Source organism: Eptatretus burgeri, chromosome 7 (assembly GCF_056783735.1).
Source record: "Eptatretus burgeri isolate ZD-2024b chromosome 7, Ebu_testis_v1, whole genome shotgun sequence".
Taxonomy (NCBI): domain Eukaryota; kingdom Metazoa; phylum Chordata; class Myxini; order Myxiniformes; family Myxinidae; genus Eptatretus; species Eptatretus burgeri.
In genome coordinates, this window is record NC_140967.1 from 23,222,792 (window position 1) to 23,237,850 (window position 15,059).

The following is a 15,059-nucleotide window of genomic DNA, read 5'->3' on the forward strand; positions in this document are numbered from 1 at the left end:
TTTATTAATGACATTTATTTTATTTCTCATCCTGGCAGTATCTCAGGCACATTTTCAGTGAGGAAGCTGATATTTGGACATGACAGTGACCAAGTGATTTGGCTGTAAAGGGCATTTTTAATTCATTGATAAAGTAATTATTTAATTTTCAATGAATTACTTAATTTTCTAAAAGTCACAGATTCAAATGAAAGTGGTTGGTGGTTGAGGTATGCTATTAACCAAATGATTAAGAAATTAATTACTTTTCGATTATTTAATCATTTTAATTATGCAATTAATCAATCAATTATCGTACACCACTCCCTCCCAATTCTGTCTCCATGTGTCAAAGGGGCCCATGGCGATGTTGCGTGCTGGAGGATTTGTTTTTTATATATTTTGCATGGGAGCAGTGTACTTTGAAAGTACCGCTACTTGTTTATTTTTATTATCAATAAAATAAATAAACTCATCAATAAAAAAATACTTTATCAATAAAACACCATGTTTTAGTCATTGGTGTGAAACTTTGGCAGATTTAGTGAAATTGAGTGGTTTTTAACCTGGCATTGGCTCGTGGTTAGGGTGGCTGGCTTAGGATCTTAGGATCCTGAGTTTGAGCCCCGTTGGCCACTGAATTAACACCAGGTGGAGATGACTCAGCCTGTCATCCTTCCAAGGTCAGCGAAATGAGTACCAGTGTACTGGTATAGGGGCACAGCATTAGCGGCATAGTCGCACCGCAACAAAATGATAGCTACCCGGCAGCCAAGCTGACTTAGGCAAGAAGGAGAAGCAGTTTTTCAGTTGGGGTCCAAAAAGACCCCAATTGGTAAGATTAGGTCATAAAATATATTCGTAACACTCTGTTCTTTCCATGTTCCCAAACCACCCCTCCTTTTACCCTCAGGTGGCCAGGGAGCACCCAGTCGACCAACAACCCCTTTCTGATGAAACTCCCAAAATCCAGGATCACTGCTCACCTCCAATCATTCGTTCCTCTTTTTTCCCATTTGTGGAACAAACTTCCACATTCTTTTCAATCTCATTCTTCCCTACAGGTCTTCAAGATGGCTGTACACCACCATCTCAGATCATCCCCATCCAAAACCACTATTTTGTCCATCAACCCTGCTGTTGGTGTGTTTCTCCCTTCTCTTTCTGCTGTTCATTTCGTTCTGTCCTGATGGGTTCTATGTTTTAGCTCCTACAAAAAAAAGTTCATATATACTGTATATATATGTGTGTGTGTGTGTGTGTGTGTGTGTGTGTGTGTGTGTGTGTGTGTGTGTGTGTGTGTGTGTGTGTGTGTGTGTGTGTGTGTGTGTGTGTGTGTGTGTGTGTGTGTGTGTGTGTGTGTGTGTGTGTGTGTGTGTGTCGTGCATAAATGTACTCGACAATTATGTTGAGTTCCCACAGCCAAACCATACATAAACTGAATTTACGATAATTTTATTATTGGTTTTGGCATTCACATGGAATTATTTAATATGGGTCAGGAGGGAGGTAGCGAAGTAGGAGGTGTCACAAATTAGTGCGGTAGTCAACCACGTGACTGGAACAAAATAAATCACGGCGGATGCAGAGGTGCACATTACCACTGCGTTCATTCATTTTATGTGCATCCTTCATATATATTATCACCTGTGGAGTGTTCAGGCATCCAATATTCCTCAGCGGCAAGGCCAAATGGCATTATTCCGAGAAACCATGCAAACACTGGAAACCCTTGCTCGAAGACATATAATCGCCACAGACAGCGCCCGCAGATAGCAGGTTATGCTGGATCAAATGCTGATGAGCTGTGGTTACATGAATTTAATCCATCCATGGTCCGCTGATGCTGTCTAACAGTCCATGGTCTGAGAATGATTACCTAGTCCAAAACTTTACAATAGTACCTTCCATAAATACACTTTGTATTTAGTTAGAACAAAATTTTCCATGTGAACATAGCATTACTGTAATAAACATTATAAACTGGAGTACAGTAATGATTACAAATGTATTGCAATTGTTGGTACGTCTGTAATGGCCTTGGACATCCCTCTCTCAACAGTTCATGTCTCCAAACTCACTCTATCAGTGATGTATTTATGTGGAGAGTATTGGATAAGAAACGTGCAACATTTATCGCCAGTTCTCGTGATCCTTTAAAGGGCCACCTAAGTGTGAAAGTAAAAAAAATTATCCCAATGAATGGCACTTGAAAAATATGAAAGAAAAAAAGAAATAGAAGGAATAAAATAGCTCAACAGGTTGCGTGTTCGAGAATAGCTTCGCTGGGCCGGATCCATTCGACAGCCACACTAATCGTTATGCTCATGCCACGTGTAAAGGTAAAGCCAATTCTGTTCTTCAATCCTGTGGATGATAAAGATGTTGGAGCATCTTTCAAACTAATTGAGTATTTGGACTAATGTATTGGCCTAACAAATCTCAGCTCCAATTTCTGGTTTGTGGTGTTATCATTTTTTTTAAGGAGGACAGGGAATAAAGAAACTACAACAAAGCCACCCTCAGGGATATGAAATCAGCACTCACATGTCACCCCGACCACAACTCCCCCCGATGGCAGCAGTGACCTTGTAATTTTCAAATTTGGTGATTGAGAGTGACAATGGAACGTCACACAAGCCTTTGTCTGCCTGCCAACGACTTCCACTGCAATGTCAGGCGTCATTCCATAAAGGGTAGCTGTCTCATGGCGTTTACTCCATGCCTTCCTTTCATATTTAACAGAAAAAAATGTCTAAACAAATCTTCATCATTGGACAACAAGACATTTCCTTCATTAGACAGTGGGTTATCTTCATCATTGGAAAATAAGACATTTCCTTCATCGGACAGTGGCTTATTAATTAATTAATTCATATTTGCATACACTGTCGAGGCTCGTATGAGAGCTAACACACAGAATGCACAAAAAGGGGAGCAGGAGGCAAGAGGGGTGAGAGAGGGAAAGAAAAAAAAACAGTGGAGAACAGAGACATGAGGAGATCTGTGGAAGGGAGAGGGATGGGTCGGGGTACATGGGGTAAATGAGATGGACACGACAGGGACTTTCAGGAAGGAAAGCAGGGAATTTGAAGGAGGTGGGTTTGGGGTGGATTAACGGGGGTAGAAAAGACCGTGGTTTTGGATGGGGGAAGATAAGAGATGGTGGTGAACAGCTGTTTTGAAGACCTGGATGGAAGAATGGGATTGAAGAGAGTGTAGGAGTTTGTTCCAAGGGTGGGAAAAAAGAGGAATGAAAGAGTGAAGGTGGGCTGATTCTTGATTTTGGAAGTCTTACCAGAAGGGGGTTGCTGGCGGACCTTGAGTGCCCCACATAAATATGGGCGGGGGAGAGGGGGAAAACACATCTCAGACAGAGCAGGGGGGCTGGAGAGGAGATGGTAGAAGACAGAAAGACCTCCGACTTGCCCGCGGTGAGAGAGTGAGAGACCCAAAGACTCAGCCTCATCGCGGAAGATACCATTGATCCTACCATCCTTGGTTTCCACAGCATGAAGTCGAGAAATGTAAGAGGGAGGAGCACCAGTCCAGAGAGGAGAGCAGCACTCCATCAGCTGCGGACGAAAGCTTTGTATGTGTTTGTATGTGGTCAGGAGCCCAGGTGGGCCGAGGAAGGACTTTGCACGACGGTGGATTCCCAATTGGTGACTGGCTTTGGAGGTAGGTTGGAAATGTGGCTTTCCCAGGAAAGATCATGGCAGATAGCGAGATGCAGAAGCTTGACTGGGGGTTCCAGGTGGTCCTTTCGGAGAGATATAGTGAGCGTGAGATTTGACAGGATGGAAAGACACGTTCCAAGTGTTGGATCAGCTTGTGATTTTATCCAGAACTGCAGAGAGCGAAGAGGTTGCTGCTTGCTGAGCTGAGGGATGACAGATGGCACAGCAGAGGATGGAGTCATCAGCAAAGAGATAAAAGGGATTTTACAGAGGATCAGAAATTATTGATGAAAAAGCAGAAAAAGAACAGGGCCCAGAACACTGCCTTGAGGAACTCCAGCCTGGACAAGAAGAGGGGATGAGAGAACTCCATTAAGGGCCACACATTGGCTGTGACAGGAGAGGACGTCTGTGAGTCATGAGTGGAGATATGTGTAGGGAGCTGGCTCTGATTTCATGTCTGGCATTGAGGATCTCCATCCATTGTTGGGAGAGCAGAAGCAGCATATGCAGGGTAGAGTGACCGGGTCTGAATCCAAATTGATGATCGGAAATCAAGCCATTGGAGAAGAGGAAAAATTTAATGTCTGAAGCAATGATAGATTCCATAACCTTGCTAATGATTGGGAGAAGGCTGATTGGTCTGTAGTTGCAGGGATCTGTTTTTGCACCTTTTTATGCAGAGCGGTAATGTTTGCTGATTTCCAAGCAGATGGCACGAGACCTCGAGCAAATGAGAGGGTGAATAGAAGAGAGTGAGGGTGAGCAAGAGCAGCAGAGCATGTTTTTAGGACACATGGACTGATGCTGTCTGGACCAGTTGAAGAATCTGAGTCGAGGTTTGACAGCAAGCTCTCCACTTTGTCAGGAGAAAAGCACACAGAGTCCAAGGACAGTTGGGTGGGACTGGGTAAGGTGGGTACAGAAAGCGATGGGTTTCGGACTCAAGATTTCGATGCAAACATCGAGTTTAGGCATTCAGCCTTTTCACGTGCCGTATCAGCAGTGCGACCATTTGAGGCAAGGGAGGGATAGAGGGAGAACATACACCAGAAACAGACTTACCTAGATGCCACCAGGATTTGGAGGAGGGAGACAGGTTTGAGAGCTCAGACTTGAGATTGGAAAGATGTTTTCTGGCTCTCCTGAGGGTAGACACACACTTGTTCCGAGCTTTGTGGAAGGAACTGAGATTGCCTTCAGTTGGATTAGCCTTCCATGAGGCGAAGGCAAGTTATTTCAGGACAACTGCCTCGCCACAAGCTTCAGTGTACCAAAGGCGGGAGGAGATGGAGATGGAGATGGATATGGAGATGGTTTCTTTGAAAGAATTCCTGGGATGAGTGGATGTTGGAGGAAGTAGAATTGGGAGACCAGTCTCGAAGTTTGATGGCTGTTGAAGTCCCTGCCAGTCGGCCTGAGTGAAATTCCTCACTCGACGGTGCTGAGGTGGTTCTCTAATAACAGCCAGAGAGATGTCTACTTTCGCAAACATGTGGTCAGATGAACCGATTGGAGCGGAGGAAGAACAGCAGATATTTTCAGGGAAATTTGTCACAATTAGATCCAGAAGAGATGGAGTACCATTGGTTGAGATCTTGTTCGGGAAGTTGACAGATTGTGTCAGTCACAATGAGTCATAGAAGGCTTTTGCTGAAGTGTCATGGCAGGTGAGAGAGGTACCCACACCCAGCCAACTGGCATGATGACAATTGAAGTTATCGCATACGAGGAAGAGAGAGTTCGGATGAGAGGATAGAAGTTGCTCCATATTTTCTGAGAGGGAGATGTAAATGGAATCATTGTTTGGTGGAGATACAACCAACATGTATAAACACGAGGTGGGAGTGGAGGGGAAGCCGTAGCCAGAGGTATTCCTGATGGTGTCGGGGAGAGAGGGCAGTTCATGTAGAATGAGGAATAGAGTTTTTGATGATGAGAGCAACTCCACCGCCAGGACGAGACTCAGGTCTGTCACACTGGAGGAGGGAGTAACCAGGGAGAGATACTAGGGAGTCAGAGAAATCTTGAAGGAGGAAAGTTTCTGTTAAGCAGATTGTGTCTGGTTTGTCAGTGGCAACCTGTATGGAAAGATCTGTCAGGTTTGAGCAAAGGCCCTGGATGTTTGAGGTCCACACAGTTATGGAAGAGGGAGGGGAGGGGGTTTTGGATGCAGGAGAGTGGAGCGGAGGGAGAGGGTAGGACGAGGGGGGAGGGATTGAGAGAAGGAGGCTTGTTCAAAGAGTGTGGGGGCATTGCAGAACAGCTAGGGGAGATGGTTTCTTTGAATGAGGGCTGGATGAGGAGGAGAAAAGGCTCAGTGGTGATGGGTTGAGGTACAGTGGGGAGCAATTTGAGAGTGGGCAGAGGGTAGTTGAAGATTGAAGGAGGTGGAGTGATAAAATAGAAGAGAGAGGGTAGGGAAAGGAGGTAGCGTTGTGGATGTGAGGGGGGGGAACTTTGGGAAGGGGTAGTGAGAAGGGTGAGGGGGGAGTTTTTGAGAAAGGTGGGAGGGAAGCTTGGAGGGGGAAAGTGTGAATATTGCTTTGAGAGGGTGAGAGGGAGGGGAGACAATGAGAGCAGACACAGCGAAGGTGCAGGAGGGAAATGGGAGAGGTGAGGAGAGGGTAAGCATAAGACTTGGTAGAGGTATGGTGAAGAAGGGAGCAGGCAGGGGGAGATACAAGATTTGAGGGGTTGGGAAGAGGGGGGGTGTGCTGAGAGGAAGGAAGGAACATGTTTGTGGTGATGAGTGTACTGATTGAGAGTGAAATATCTGTTCAGTTAGAATGGAGTCCACAGATGTTAGAACACGACACACTTTGAGACAACAGAGGAGGAGCTGATACTGAAGCAGAATACAGTGAAGAGTTGCTAAGAGTGGAGGTAGGATGAGGGGAAAGATGGGAGGGGTAAGGAGAGGGGAGATGAGGTGAGGGGTTAGGAGGAGGGAGATATAAGGATGTGGGGTGAATTGGCAATGAAGTTGGGAAAAAAAGGACGATTGATGGAACACGAACATGCATTGCAAACTGGGATGTAAAAAAATTTTAAAGTCAGAGATGCCATTAAAGACATTCCGTGAGGGATGCAATAAAGGATAATTAATAAAATGGAGAAAAGAAACGTTGTGACAGCGGGACTTTTCAGACACGGGATGAAGGAAAGGTCGAATTGAAAAGTCTTTGGAAGAGGAAGAAGAGTCGCTAATTATGATGCAATACCGCAAACCACACTGTGAAAGAGGAAGTTGTAACATTTTAAGAGACCTTTTTAAAAATTATTTCTGCTAAAGATTATGTAAGATTAGGATAAGGAAAGGTTGAAGAAAAATCGTGTAGATGTTGGTGAATTAGGATCGGCAAACGCAGAAGGAAGCTGGTAGTTCGACAAAAGTGGTTACAGGAAGTGTCACGTGAGAGGTTAAAAGAATAAATATATATATTTTTTTGTCATTGGACAATAAGGCATTTGCTGATCCCCAATTTCTTCCCCACTCACCTCACAAATGGATAACCATTAATAAAACTAACTAGAACGGCAATCGGTAGAGAGCATACCTCCACAGACTGAACAGTTGACATTTTGTATCCCACTAATAGGCCAGATCCATGTCTTCACTAAAATCGAATCAATTTGTCCTCGTCACACATCCAGTCGGTCCACCAAGTTTCATCTGAATCCGTCCATAACGTTTTGAGTTATCCTGCTCACAGACAGACAGACAGACAGACAAGGGTGAAAACATAACCTCCGCCCACCTTTGGTGGAGGATGTAAATATGATCACACTTTGTGTAAGCTTCCTCAATGTAATCGAGTTACAACAAAGCACAAGTACTGTTATGATATAACCCCAAGAGTTTCTGTTCCCTCAAAAAGAGCATAAAAGCAGTTCATTAATGTTTTGTTCCAGTTACTATACTTGAAGGTTTTCTTTTTTTCTGAACACAGATGTTGGCATGTAGATGACACAATGAGACAACAAGGAAATGCACCAATGGCAGGCACAGGACATCAATTCCATTTTTCCAATGAATTCCCCAACCACAAGCTTATCAGAAGAGCACAAACAAAAATGCCGCAGGAAGCACTACTCTACTGTATAACCACAAAAGATCCTACCATTAGAGAGCAAACAATACACACCACAAGCCGAGCCAAAGTGCCATCGGATCCCACACAAAACAAGCCGGCATAGTGGGACTGATGAGTATTTGGCCCATCATGCAGCCTTGCATTGTGGAGTGAATTAAGACAGGAATTAAGAGAGGATTAGAGTCAGCATGGAGCAAATCCAACAAAAACAGGCGACCATATGTTGGCCCAATTTGAACACCCCGACAACCCCCTTCGGTTTTCACCTTGTGTCTACATTTCTCAGAAGATGCATGAAAGAAACACCACGGTGCAAATATGCTGAGTCCTTTACTACGATGGCACAAAATGCGAGAACTTTACCCAAAATCCGTTATCTGTGGAACCGGACCGAAACACAGACGGAAAAGCCGACAGTATGGAAAGAAAAAAGTCAAAAATATTTCTTGTCATGCAGCGAACTGCAAAAAAATTGTGTTTATAGAGTGTCTGCCCTGTGTGATTTGGGAGGACCATGTGTGCTAACCATGCATTCTGTGGAACCACATGGCCCAGTGTCTCCAGTTTTTATTATACGAGATGTCAAACTTGGACTGCTCGTGTTACGGATGATATGTATATGCCTCTTAAATTGGAAATACGGTCGAGCAGTACCGCGTACAACCAAAACTGCCTGCTTCTTGAGAGGCAATTGGCCACCATCACCTTGACGAATGGAGTCCTGCAGCGATTGAGAATACAATAGTGCACACTGCGATGTCTGCGCCGGTTTCTGATAGAGCATCAAATTCCAGTTATGGACCACCTCGCACCAGGCAGATTGTTTTGGGTTCGTTTTCTGTGCGCTACCTCTTCTCGCTCAAGAAACTAAAAGAGCAGCGTTGCCACACTGTGCGGACAATTAGTCGATGTACGATGGGAGTTCTGAAATGGCTCCAGACAAGCAGAAAAAAACTAAACCGATGCAATTGTTGAAATTAGTGAAACCATTTCAGAGGACTTGAAAGAAAAAGTTTTTAAAATGAAAAAAGAAACAAAAAGAAAACCATCCTCCAACAAGTCAATAATCCTTAGAGTCTCAAGCAACTGCTCATTCAAATAAAGTATAACAAGAAGTTATGTTCCCAAATATTCACTTTTTTTTTTACTGAGTGTTGTGAAAGGCATGACAAGCAAACAATCTCAGAGAGAACAGCGACCAGTGCAGATGGAGAGTGCAATTAAGTACAGCCAACAGATGGCCTCGCATGCATATATTAAAACGCTCACACCAATGAGGCCTAGGCTCCATCCTTTGCATCGCCATTATCACGAAGAAATTGTCCTGGTTGTTTTGCTGGTTTAAAGAAAGAAAAAAAAAAAAACCTAATTAGCATTGAAGCAGGAATGGCTCACGTTATCAGCACAAGCAATTCGAAGCAGCGTACCAGGCACGCACAGACGCCGTGCAGTTTAACACAATTTGTTTCGAGGACGTGTGGTGCAAGCAAGCTTGGAGTCAACAAATCCGATCAAAGTTTCAAGTAGGAGCGGGAGGGGGAAGGTTGCGAGGAAGTATGTCAAAATTCAAAGTTAGCAATCAAGTTGCATGGAATTGTTTCTTGCATCAATCATGATCACATCACATTCCACTGAACTGAGCATCTTTACCTGCTCACAAGGTTTTCCAAGTCCACTTGATCACAATAATAATTATACAACAGCATAAGCAAAGCTCAGGCTGATTACTGGAGAATAATGATGATTTGGAAAGACACAATCTAATGCTGCTGAAGCTGCGGAAATGAAACGTATAAAAGTGCTGATTTGAAAGTGCACACCTACGCAGGGCTGTAGAGATGTAACAGCACACCATTGGACCAAGTCCATCAAAAACAAATCAGCCTGGACTTCCCACCTCCATAGATTCATTCATCCCCTCATTCTCCTCCATTGTAGAATCGTCTCCCCATGTCCATTGTCTTGTCCTTTGCACTTCAGGCTTTCAAATGCGCGGCTCATCACTAAATCATGGCCTCACCCATGATGCACATACATCCTTTCTCATTTACCTCCTCCATGAGCCTAGACCCTTGTATAGAAAAAGAAAATACAGGTGAAAACTAAACCACGAGTGATTCGATATGAAGATAGAAGCTGCTATAAACTTTGTGGAAAGTATTCACCATCAACTTCCTTTTATGACCAATGCAGTGACTGAATGGATAATATACACAAATAAATTGTGATGAAAAAGTTAACACAAGGCCCCACATCGAATTGATTGCCAATGACTCGCTGCAGTCGGATGTGTGTTTTGACGACGAGAAACGAGAAAGGGATTTGTAGGATGTGGACAAAGGGGAGAGAGGTAGATTTAAAGGAGGCGGTCATTGACCGTCAGAACTCGCACAAAGAAACGCAGGCGGGGAGTTCAATGAGTGTAATAACACATCCAAAGGACACGGCACGGCTACGGCCCAGTCATCCCAACAGCCGTTGTCCTATTCACTGGGATAATCAGATCCTTTACCATCACAAGAAGAGTTAGTCGGTGGATGAGGAGAGGGTAAAGGAGGTGAGGAAAGCAATAAAGGAGTATTTGAAAGAGGGTGAGAACGACGAGACAAAAAAAATATATATATATATATATATATATATATATATATATATATATATATATATATATATATATAGGAAAAATATTTATTTATCAAGCACAGCATATGAATACGCATAATCGGTAGCAGATAGACAAGGTATGGCGGATTCACGTGAAGAAGCAACGCTCGCATGATGGATGGTACCTTGACCGCTTGTGGGGTCGCAGTCATATGCACCGTGCTGGGTTTCACGCCATTCGCTTTGGGCCGCTTGAAGAGAGAAAATCTGCTTTTCCGACGCCCGCGCTCACCTCCAGGCAGAGAGCCATTGTACCTGAAAGTAAAACCCCAAGTCAGTCATATGTTTTGCACAACTAGTGCCCAAGTAAAGTTCCACTATGACGAGATAAGTACCACGAACCCTCTCATCCCAAATTGTAAGTGGCGAAAGTACCGGTATCTCTTTGACCTGGTTAGATTGTTTGTTAAGTTCACACATCAAAGCAAACACCAGAAAACCACATTAACCTGTCCACATCAACGTTTCCCCAGTTGCACAGGAAAATGGCACCAAGAGATTACCAGAGGAAGAATAAAAAACCAAAAAAAACTTCGACTTTGGTGCTTGGACATCATTCATCATTTTGAAATAGTGCAGAGGGACCCATGCAATTTTCTGAAATCTATGTGCTGCCAAAAAAGCACTGCACAGATTTACAGCTATGGCAATGGATGGCAGATTGGAAATGCAGATTGGAAAGCATTCGGGGCATGTGCGTGCACGGACGCGCGTACACACGCAGGCATAAGAAATGGATTTAAATCGGCACGAGCCCCTTATCCCCAAATCAACCGATTCAAAGACATTTCAAACGTTTAGATTGGAAACTTTTACCATTCCTTGTATGGAAATAAAATAATAAACCCCCGTAAGGAGACAAATGACAATTCTGGTGGCACTTTTTTTTTATAGAAGCATGTCTATCCCTGGGAATCCAAACGAAGGAATAAAGTGCGTTGCGTTGTTACTTGAGGAACAAAGCTCCTTTCAGAAGGAATGAAAATTAATTTTCAAGATTAAAACTGGACTGAAAGTGCATCGACCTGCATTTACTTTGACACAAGGCTATTGGGATTTGAACAACCCTCAAAAATAAATAAATAAATAAAATCCCACTTTAAAAAAAAAACAAAATAAACAAAAACGAAAAACTAAAAACAAAACTTGACTGCAGTCGAAATGTTAACTTCAGCAAACACATTCATGCGTATTATAAGCCTTAGTAGCTGCACTTGCACCACATGACTGGGCCTAATCGCCGGCATAAAAAAATTAAACTTGCTTAAGTAAAAGCACATGTCAGTTGTTGCATCGTGAGCCTAAACAACCATTTCGTGTGGCAATCCCGAAACACCATCACACGCCACTACTGTGAAGATGAAAATTATAGGCAGTCTTAGCAAGATGTGCGGCAATGAATAAGTAAAGGATTCGGCTCCGAAATGCAAAAACCACAGACTGAGAATGATAAAGGAGTAGTGAAATCGGCAGGCTCAAAGTGAAAGCAGAACAACCGCCTAAAGAACTCGTATACTAAATTTGAGAACATCTTGCTGAAAAGCAGAACGAGAGATCATGCTTTTGGAATGTTTTGAGGTGACAATTTTCCCATTTTGATGCATTTGCCAAGTTCATAAAATGCAAAACAGCAAAAAGGACAATACTGCAACAACACGGGACAAGTTATTTATTAACAAGGTCTCACGATGCCGACGTAACTCTCCCTTTTTGAATCTGCTTTCTCGGGGAGTCGAGATCTATTGTGCGAGCCACATACGTCGTATATTAGCCGTCGACTGCACGTGCTGGCCAATATGACTGAGCCCGTGGCATCCATCTCCCGACGATGCAAAGGCAGCTTTCGGGCCTACTTATGGCCATCGTGGCACGTTCTACGTCTCGCCGGGCAGTTGAAAGACATTGAACGTGTGCAAAACCTTTGCTCGACATAAAAGTGTAGAAAAGAGAGAGGAAAAAAATATATATAAATTCACGCCACAGGAACTGAAGCCAGAGCAATCTGCCGAAGCACCTTGAGCCTAGGTACCGACGAGGTAGCTCAGTGAGGAAAAGAATGATGCCATCATATAAATCAAGAGACTACATCATGGAAGGAGGACAAAAAGAAATTAAAATTCTCTACAATCCTCCATTTTAACAGCTTCTTTGCAATCTTCTTTTAAATAGCTTGCCATAACCACATGTTATATCCTCATTCATGCTCTTCCACATCTTTGGATCTCCCACTCAATCTAATAACCCTCCACAAACCCCAAATAATCATTTTCCCCTATCCCCTGCTCTGCTTTAAACCTGCACCATCGATGGTGGGTATCATTTTTTTTATTTTAAATAGAAAGGTGTAGAGATCGTTCCAATGGAAAAAAAACTTATTGTTCAAGAGATGCAGCAGATATTTCTGTTGTGGTTATGCTGCTGCTCAGTGTAACTGTACTCAACAAATTCCCCCAAATTCCTCAATACAGTAGTTGTTTGCTTAATAACACGTTCAGTTGAGCACATATGTACATGCGGATGAAGCAGGGAGGGAGAGGGTGATGTGGTCATCATACCAACAAAAAATAAAAACACTGCCCAATTATGCATCAGCAAATAGACTTGGAAATGGTAAGAGACCATTTTTGGTAGCACAAGTATAAGGCTACAACTGTCCGATAATCACGTACCCCACCGGCCGTTCACAACACGGCTCGTTACAGAGCACCGCCGGGGTGCTCTCCCCCACAGATGCTTAGAGTGCAGTCAAATTCAGAATTACATTACGAGTCCCTGCCACCCCTAACTACCTTCGCCCAGCAATCTCCCCTGGTTCCCTAGCCTGACGTGCCGTCAAAAGGAAACCAGCATGATAATGAGACAAAACAGGAATTTCATTTTCCTTTTTTTTTCATGCCTGGTTAATTTCACAGCCAAAGCAGTGGATGTTGCAAGATAAGGATGGCTGCGTGCAGGCTGCAAGAGGGGCAATGTATTGAAATGAGGCCAGAACGCTCTGGGACAAGGAATAAGAGTCGACAGCCTCGACAGAATCAAATGCAACTTGCATATCTTCAAATTCATTTGTATCAGCCCTGGCCAACACACCAACACATGCAAGCACAAAAGCACACAAATAACCTCAAGGATGGCACCCCACACAACTATCAGCAAATTATTGTAAGGAAATGCACAATACAAAAACAATTTAAGAAGTTGGATGATGGGAGTTTTAAAAATATTAAATGAATGAGATACACAATAGTCCAAGACATGCAAACATTCTATTTTTCAATAAATAGGTAGTTATATATAATTTGTAAATAAATATTGTCACATGTTCAGGAGTTGTGATGCCTTCAGGTTGCAGCCAGAAGTGACCGTATGCATAAGTGGAAACCATACTCCAAATCAAAAGGCAATCAGTGGGTTCCGATACAGAAGGGTTAACGGAAGGCAAATGTAAGACAGATAAAGAAAGGCCTTTTATGACTGAACCGACAGGGTACATGAGGTTCTTTGACAGTTGACCGACTTACCATCCGAGTTGTTGAAGTAAGATGACATGGTACGATGTTGAGACAAGGCCTCTTACTGAAATTCATTCAAAAAAGGATGGAAATGTACCAGGTCATAGGTCACAATGACTTCCATTCTGGAGAAGCAACTGAACATGAAGATTTTTTTTTTTTACAAGAAACTGGATGGATCAAATCCCACGACAGGAAATCAGAGCGATGAATGGAATGGAGCACTACCACAAGGATTGCAGTTAAAGCTTGTGGATGTAGTGCACCCAAAACAAAAGACACTTCGTGTTGTTCCAGCTGGTCAAAGGCTTGGAAGAGCTCTGTTCCAGGATCAGCACATTAACGAATGCCAACTAAAGACACCTACAATGTCCATATAGCAATGTTGAACCTGTGGGACATCTCTCGCTGAATGTGCTCATGCCTTTAAAGATGAGAGCGAGAGTGAAGGTGAGAAAGGACAACAGCCGGCACATCATAGAGCAAGATCGGGTCCCGGGGAAAACTGAACTTTGACAAGCTGTTTGTCTTGCACTTCTTTTATGCCCTCTGTCCAAGCACAACCTCTCGTGTTCAAAGGACTGATGACACAGCCACACATCACGTGTACAGTCAGCATGCCTCGATGTGTCTAAAAAAATTTTCAGCAAAAGAGGACAACGTCTGGAAAGAAAGGTTTAAAGATAAAGATAAGGAAGTAATAAATAAAAAGAAATTAAAAAAAAACGAAAGCAGCAAAGGAAGCAGTGAGGAGAAATGAGAGCAGAAGCTTGTACCAGATTGCCAAAGTACTGCTAGGAAAGTTTCAAAATAAAGCGGTTTTAGTAAAGAGCAAAGATGGAAATATTTTATTGTCCAAAGAGGATCGATTACAGCAATGGACAGAACATTTTGAAGAAACGAGAGGGGAGCACTCAGTTGAGTGAAAAACCTCTGCCGCCAATACTGCTGGGTCACTTAAGTGAACCTGATATCCTATTCATTGTAGGTCAAACCGGATCAGACTCTGCTGAACCACGATTGAATAAACGAAACTAGATCGACGCGCATGTAGAAATGCCAAAAAACATAAAATCTAAATTTTTTTGAAAAAAAAAAGGTGCAACATTTCTTTTTTTTTTTCTCTAACAAAT

The 15,059-nt window shown here is 43.1% G+C and overlaps 1 protein-coding gene across 2 annotated transcripts in view; it reads right to left on the bottom strand.

Moving 5' to 3' along the window:
- Nucleotides 1-15,059, bottom strand: part of LOC147022823 (E3 ubiquitin-protein ligase pellino homolog 2-like) — a 238,815-nt gene that overhangs the window by 141,124 nt on the left and 82,632 nt on the right. For both annotated transcript variants that reach the window (XM_085887700.1, XM_085887699.1), the window contains exon 3: nt 10,543-10,672. In XM_085887700.1, coding sequence (XP_085743826.1) covers nt 10,543-10,672 — 130 coding nt within the window. The remainder of the gene's footprint in view (nt 1-10,542; nt 10,673-15,059) is intronic.